Raw genomic sequence first — 7925 nt, forward strand, 5'->3', positions numbered from 1 at the left:
CTGAACTAGAACTGAACTGAACTAGACTGAACTAGAACTGAACTAGAACTGAACTAGAACTGAACTAGAAACTGAACTAGAACTGAACTAGAACTGAACTATAACTGAACTAGAACTGAACTAGAACTGAACTAGAACTGAACTAGAACTGAACTAGACTGACTAGAACGAACTAGAACTGAACTAGAACTGAACTAGAACTGAACTAGAACTGAACTAAGAATTTGTATTCCATTTATTATTAAGATTTTTTTAAAAATAGTATAATTTTTTTAAATATTTTTATTGTTGTTTTATTATCACAACTAATTTATATTACATAGAAACTCCAGTTACGTTTAATGTGTTATTGAACTTAAAGAATTGTTTAGCTCTTAAAATTAAACTATTGATTTATAGAAATTGTATGTTTGACCATTTCCTAACTACTGCGTTCATAATTTTTAAAACAAAATTACAAACATTTATTTAACGTGATACTCAAGCTGTTTTCCTACCCCTGTAGGACGTTTTAGGACGTTTTGCGGGCAAAACGTTTACAGCCATATAGAAACGAGCTGCTTGTGATAGATGAAATTTATCAAAGTCTTCGGGCGATTGTTCTTCATAATATGGATCGTAGGCACGAGTATCTTCTGGGATCTCTTGTGAGTTATCCGCCTCTGCGCTGCTTTCAATTTGTTGATCTATATTATTATATATATCTTGTAAATCAGATTCATTTTCAACGGCAGCTGCATTTTCTTTATGGTGTTCTGGTTCATCGATAGTATGAGTGTAGCCAGTATCAGGGAATTTGCGTTCGTCATCATAGTAATCATAAAATATTTTGTTTTCGGTTTCTGGTTTTTTAGTAGTTGGTTTTTGGTAGTTGGTGCTTCAGTGGGATAAGGATAAGGATATCCGGGATATCCTGGATAAATTGGAGGGTGGTATACAGGTGGTGCTGGAGCTGGAATAATAATTGGAGGACGAGAACCACCATGGTGGTGATGATGATGGTGATGACCAGGTCCAGGACGATAAGGTGGGTAAACGGGTGCAGGTGGTTGCACAATGATTGGTGGATGGGGATGAGGATGATCACCATGACCATGATGACCAGGAGGACCAACTGGACCTGGCTGACCTGGACGACCAGGACGTCCAGGTTGGCCTACGTCACCGGGCAAACCAGGTCTACCTGGTTTACCGGGTCTTCCGGGAGCACCTGGATAACCAGGATCACCGCGATCGCCTTTTAGTCCTGGTGCTCCAGGTTGACCTGGGGGTCCTGCTGGTCCCGGAGGTCCAGGTGGACCAGGTCGGCAACTACAGTGTGATGGATAATGTGGATGATAATCATGATAAGAAGGAGAGGGAGCAGGTGCGGGATTTGCTATCGCAATTAAGCGTCCTGCTGCTTTAGGTGCTTTTCTAACAGCTTGAGCAGCTGCAAGACTTAAACCTGAACAAATATATAAAAAGTTAGTAGAACTAATTTATACGAATTTAAAATATTCAAATACTTACAGATCAATACTAAGACTAGATGTAGCTTCATTTTTGTTTAATGATTAACTGTGATTGATACTCTCGATAGGCATCTCTTTATATACCAAAATATTTTTTAATAACTTTCTACTATTAACAAAAGCCAAACTGAGCAAAAACAGAACAATTCTATATAGAATATAACTGAATACAACATTTCCATTCTCTATCATATATTAAAGAATTTTGCTATAAGAAAGTACATATGTTAAGTTCGTACTAGGGTTGTAATACTAAGTACTTTAAGACTCCAAAAATTTTCTACAGCAACTTTAACAAATTCGACTTTCTGCTAAACTAATAAAGCACTTTATATATTAAAAATTATTTCACTAAATTGGTTTCTACAAACTATTTTAACTACAAACAACTTTCCTTTCATCTAAACAATTAAGGTAATATGTAGTCGACTAGTCTTATATTGTTTTTATTCTTATAACTTAAATATACTATATTAAGAATTCAGCTATTCTAACAATGATAAACCAAAAATATTAAAAAAGCTATGAATCAAAATAGAACAAATTAATAAATATTTCTTATTAGTTAGAATATTAGCATAAAATAAGTTTGAAGCTAATAAAAGAAAAAATTTCAAAGAATTGTTTAAAGTAGCTAATTGGAACATTAGGTTTAGTATTAAGAAACAATAGCAGATTAAAACATTAATTCAGTGTTGTGTTCTATTTTAATTCATAATTGTAACAGTAGATATATTGTAGTTCTAGTTAAGTTCTAGTTCAGTTCTAGTTCAGTTCTAGCTCAGTTCTAGTTCAGTTCAAGTTCAGTTCAGTTAGTTCAGTTCTAGTTCAGTTTCTAGTCCAGTTCAGTTCTAGTTCAGTTCTAGTTCAGTTCTAGTTCAGTTCTAGTTCAGTTCTAGTTCAGTTCTAGTTCAGTTCTAGTTCAGTTCTAGTTCAGTTCTAGTTCAGTTCTAGTTCAGTTCTAGTTCAGTTCTAGTTCAGTTCTAGTTCAGTTTCTAGTTCAGTTCTAGTTCAGTTCTAGTTCAGTTCTAGTTCAGTTCTAGTTCAGTTCTAGTTCAGTTCTAGTTCAGTTCTAGTTCAGTTCTAGTTCAGTTCTAGTTCAGTTCTAGTTAAGTTTTAGTTCAGTTCTAGTTGAGTTCTAGTTGAGTTCTAGTTCAGTTCTAGAACAGTTCTATTTCAGTTCTAGATCAGTTCTAGTTCAATTCTAGTTCGGTTCTAGTTCAATTCTAGTTCTGTTCTAGTTCAGTTCTAGCCCAGTTCTTGTTCAGTTCTAGTTCAGTTCTAGTTCAGTTCTAGTTCAGTTCTATTTCAGTTCTATTTCAGTTCTATTTCAGTTCTAGTTCAGTTCTAGTTCAGTTCTAGTTCAGTTCTAGTTCAGTTCTAGTTCAGTTCTAGTTCAGTTCTAGTTCAGTTCTAGTTCTAGTTCAGTTCTAGTTCAGTTCTAGTTCAGTTCTAGTTCAGTTCTAGTTCAGTTCTAGTTCAGTTCTAGTTCAGTTCTAGTTCAGTTCTAGTTCAGCTCTAGTTCAGTTCTAGTTTGTTCTAGTTCAGTTCTAGTTCAGTTCTAGTTCAGTTCTAGTTCAGTTCTAGTTCAGTTCTAGTTCAGTTCTAGTTCAGTTCTAGTTCAGTTCTAGTTCAGTTCTAGTTCAGTTCTAGTTCAGTTCTAGTTCAGTTCTAGTTCAGTTCTAGTTCAGTTCTAGTTCAGTTCTAGTTCAGTTCAGTTCAGTTCTAGTTCATTCTAGTTCAGTTCTAGTTCAGTTCTAGTTCAGTTCTAGTTCAGTTCTAGTTCAGTTCTAGTTCAGTTCTAGTTCAGTTCTAGTTCAGTTCTAGTTCAGTTCTAGTTCAGTTCTAGTTCAGTTCTAGTTCAGTTCTAGTTCAGTTCTAGTTCAGTTCTAGTTCAGTTCTAGTTCAGTTCTAGTTCAGTTCTAGTTCAGTTCTAGTTCAGTTCTAGTTCAGTTCTAGTTCAGTTCTAGTTCAGTTCTAGTTCAGTTCTAGTTCAGTTCTAGTTCAGTTCTAGTTCAGTTCTAGTTCAGTTCTAGTTCAGTTCTAGTTCAGTTCTAGTTCAGTTCTAGTTCAGTTCTAGTTCAGTTCTAGTTCAGTTCTAGTTCAGTTCTAGTTCAGTTCTAGTTCAGTTCTAGTTCAGTTCTAGTTCAGTTCTAGTTCAGTTCTAGTTCAGTTCTAGTTCAGTTCTAGTTCAGTTCTAGTTCAGTTCTAGTTCAGTTCTAGTTCAGTTCTAGTTCAGTTCTAGTTCAGTTCTAGTTCAGTTCTAGCTCAGTTCTAGTTCAGTTCTAGTTCAGTTCTAGTTCATTTCTAGTTCAGTTCTAGTTCAGTTCTAGCTCAGTTCTAGCTCAGTTCTAGCTCAGTTCTAGTTCAGTTCTAGTTCAGTTCTAGTTCAGAAGTTCTAGTTCAGTTCTAGTTCAGTTCTAGTTCAGTTCTAGTTCAGTTCTAGTTCAGTTCTAGTTCAGTTCTAGTTCAGTTCTAGTTCAGGTCTAGTTCAGTTCTAGTTCAGTTCTAGTTCAGTTCTAGTTCAGTTCTAGTTCAGTTCTAGTTCAGTCTAGTTCAGTTCTAGTTCAGTTCTAGTTCAGTTCTAGTTCAGTTCTAGTTCAGTTCTAGTTCAGTTCTAGTTCAGTTCTAGTTCAGTTCTAGTTCAGTTCTAGTTCAGTTCTAGTTCAGTTCTAGTTCAGTTCTAGTTCAGTTTCTAGTTCAGTTCTAGTTCAGTTCTAGTTCAGTTCTAGTTCAGTTCTAGTTCAGTTCTAGTTCAGTTCTAGTTCAGTTCTAGTTCAGTTCTAGTTCAGTTCTAGTTCAGTTCTAGTTAAGTTTAGTTCAGTTCTAGTTGAGTTCTAGTTGAGTTCTAGTTCAGTTCTAGAACAGTTCTATTTCAGTTCTAGATCAATTCTAGTTCTGTTCTAGTTCGGTTCTAGTTCAATTCTAGTTCTGTTCTAGTTCAGTTCTAGCCCAGTCTTGTTCAGTTCTAGTTCAGTTCTAGTTCAGTTCTAGTTCAATTCTAGTTCAGTTCTATTTCAGTTCTAGTTCAGTTCTAGTTCAGTTCTAGTTCAGTTCTAGTTCAGTTCTAGTTCAGTTCTAGTTCAGTTCTAGTTCAGTTCTCGTTCAGTTCTAGTTCAGTTCTAGTTCAGTTCTAGTTCAGATTCTAGTTCAGTTCTAGTTCAGTTCTAGTTCAGTTCTAGTTCAGTTCTAGTTCAGTTCTAGTTCAGTTCTAGTTCAGTTCTAGTTCAGTTCTATTTCAGTTCTAGTTCAGTTCTAGTTCAGTTCTAGTTCAGTTCTAGTTCAGTTCTAGTTCAGTTCTAGTTCAGGTCTAGTTCAGTTCTAGTTCAGTTCTAGTTCAGTTCTAGTTCAGTTCTAGTTCAGTTTTGGTTTAGTTCTAATTAAGTTTTGCTTCAGTCCTAATTTAATTCTAATTCACTTCACTAGCCATTTATTAATATTTCTATTATTTCGAACGAGCTCGAAACCTAATTGGAATTTAAAAAAAAAAAATTATTATAATCATTAAAAGTTTTCGAATGGTAAAATTTAACTCCAATTCCTTGCTATTAAAAAAACTCATATAAATAGAAAATATTTCTTAAAATATTCCAAATGTTTTGGTATTGTATTATATACTTAAAATTTAATTAATATTGCCGTAATAAACGCTTATTTTCCCATATTATTTACTTGCTGGAATATCCATGTTAGAATTGTAAAACTTAAATTAATTTCAAAAATTTTTATAATACAATAAAAGTGAATGAAACGCCTATTGACACACATTTTTTCTTAGATGTTTACACAGTGAGTGATAGAATTCGCATAAAACGTATTTTTAATTTATTAATATTAATTTGGAATTCTAAATAGGATTATAAATTAATTAGGTAAACATAGAGAATTTATATGAATACAGTTATAATTCGCAGATTTACCTATTGTGCAATGAAGTCTGAATTATTTTCAATTTGATAGCGCATATTTTTCATAAAAATTACGTTTTTTACTAAAACTTAATAAATAACTTAAAAATTAAATTAAAATTTTTTATTACATATTAATTTATTAATTAATTTTAATTGATATTTTGTTTGCCTTATTAATAAACATTGTTAACAATAAATAACATTCCAAATGTTTCAATTCATCATTTTTACACATTTAGTGACAGCATTTAGTGGCAACGCATTAAAATAAATTAACATTAAATACGTTTGTATGTATATCTGTCTTATATTTCTTCTTAATAATACCCAATAAAATTATTCACCATAAAAACTGGTATTTAGAAAATCCAATAATCTATGAATATTAAATTTAAACCAACTAGTGTGTTTTTATTTAAACAATAGAAATGTAAACAAGAAAATTAAACAAAACAAACAAAAGTTGTTTATGATCATTTTGTGGTTGTAGTGATCAAATCGTTTGCAGCTGTAAAGTCAAACAAAAGGTAAATTTTAAACAACCAAGTGTATGTGTTACATAAAGAGAGAAGTTAAGCCGGTAAATAACTGACCTTTTAGTTTTATTCTAAAACCTAAAATTTAAAATAGATATTTTTTTTATTTTAACTCCCTTCAAAATGAACACAAAAGACTTTGGTATAAAAATTTCACTTTTGTTTTCAATGAATTCTATTAACGTTTTGGGTTAATGTGTTAAAAAGAATAAACGAAAAAGACTATAAATAATGGTTTATTGTTATCAGAAAATGTTTACGATTAAATTTCTGCAACAACAACAATTTGCATATTTTAGTTATGTTCTAATTGAGTTTAAGCTCAGTTCTAGTTCAGTTTAGTTTAGTTCTAGTTCAGTTCTAGTTCAGTTCTAGTTCAGTTCTAGTTCAGTTCTAGTTCAGTTCTAGTTCAGTTCTAGTTCAGTTCTAGTTCAGTTCTAGTTCAGTTCTAGTTCAGTTCTAGTTCAGTTCTAGTTCAGTTCTAGTTCAGTTCTAGTTCAGTTCTAGTTCAGTTCTAGTTCAGTTCTAGTTCAGTTCTAGTTCAGTTCTAGTTCAGTTCTAGTTCAGTTCTAGTTCAGTTCTAGTTCAGTTCTAGTTCAGTTCTAGTTCAGTTCTAGTTCAGTTCTAGTTCAGTTCTAGTTCAGTTCTAGTTCAGTTCTAGTTCAGTTCTAGTTCAGTTCTAGTTCAGTTCTAGTTCAGTTCTAGTTCAGTTCTAGTTCAGTTCTAGTTCAGTTTCTAGTTCAGTTCTAGTTCAGTTCTTCTAGTTCTAGTTCAGTTCTAGTTCAGTTCTAGTTCAGTTCTAGTTCAGTTCTAGTTCAGTTCTAGTTCTAGTTCAGTTCAGTTCAGTTCTAGTTCAGTTCTAGTTCAGTTCTAGTTCAGTTCTAGTTCAGTTCTAGTTCAGTTCTAGTTCAGTTCTAGTTCTAGTTCATCTAGTTCAGTTCTAGTTCAGTTCTAGTTCAGTTCTAGTTCAGTTCTAGTTCAGTTCTAGTTCAGTTCTAGTTCAGTTCTAGTTCAGTTCTAGTTCAGTTCTAGTTCAGTTCTAGTTCAGTTCTAGTTCAGTTCTAGTTCAGTTCTAGTTCAGTTCTAGTTCAGTTCTAGTTCAGTTCTAGTTCAGTTCTAGTTCAGTTCTAGTTCAGTTCTAGTTCAGTTCTAGTTCAGTTCTAGTTCAGTTCTAGTTCAGTTCTAGTTCAGTTCTAGTTCAGTTCTAGTTCAGTTCTAGTTCAGTTCTAGTTCAGTTCAGTTCAGTCTAGTTCAGTTCTAGTTCAGTTCTAGTTCAGTTCTAGTTCAGTTCTAGTTCAGTTCTAGTTCAGTTCTAGTTCAGTTCTAGTTCAGTTCTAGTTCAGTTCTAGTTCAGTTCTAGTTCAGTTCTAGTTCAGTTCTAGTTCAGTTCTAGTTCAGTTCTAGTTCAGTTCTAGTTCAGTTCTAGTTCTAGTTCAGTTCTAGTTCAGTTCTAGTTCAGTTCTAGTTCAGTTCTAGTTCAGTTCTAGTTCAGTTCTAGTTCAGTTCTAGTTCAGTTCTAGTTCAGTTCTAGTTCAGTTCTAGTTCAGTTCTAGTTCAGTTCTAGTTCAGTTCTAGTTCAGTTCTAGTTCAGTTCTAGTTCAGTTCTAGTTCAGTTCTAGTTCAGTTCTAGTTCAGTTCTAGTTCAGTTCTAGTTCAGTTCTAGTTCAGTTCTAGTTCAGTTCTAGTTCAGTTCTAGTTCAGTTCTAGTTCAGTTCTAGTTCAGTTCTAGTTCAGTTCTAGTTCAGTTCTAGTTCAGTTCTAGTTCAGTTCAGTTCAGTTCTAGTTCAAGTTCTAGTTCAGTTCTAGTTTCAGTTAGTTCAGTTCTAGTTCAGTTTCTAGTTCAGTTCTAGTTCAGTTCTAGTTCAGTTCTAGTTCAGTTCTAGTTCAGTTCTAGTTCAGTTCTAGTCTCAGTTCTAGTTCAGTTCTAGTTCAGTTCTAGTTCAGTTCTAGTTCAGTTCTAGTTC

General features: G+C 33.2%; 1 protein-coding gene across 1 annotated transcript; it reads right to left on the reverse strand.

Moving 5' to 3' along the window:
- Positions 1-267: 267 nt before the first annotated feature.
- LOC119613821 (collagen alpha-2(IX) chain-like) lies at positions 268-1569 on the reverse strand. Its single transcript, XM_037969878.1, has 2 exons — positions 1513-1569; positions 268-1447 (listed from the first exon to the last, which is right to left on the reverse strand). The coding sequence occupies exons 1-2, from the start codon at positions 1541-1543 to the stop codon at positions 687-689; spliced, it is 792 nt and encodes a 263-aa protein (XP_037825806.1). The 5' UTR covers positions 1544-1569; the 3' UTR covers positions 268-686.
- Between the last annotated feature and the right edge of the window lie 6356 nt (positions 1570-7925).

This window comes from Lucilia sericata, unplaced genomic scaffold (genome assembly GCF_015586225.1).
Source record: "Lucilia sericata isolate MDLA Ls3-8-SP2 unplaced genomic scaffold, ASM1558622v1 Contig002334F_arrow, whole genome shotgun sequence".
Taxonomy (NCBI): domain Eukaryota; kingdom Metazoa; phylum Arthropoda; class Insecta; order Diptera; family Calliphoridae; genus Lucilia; species Lucilia sericata.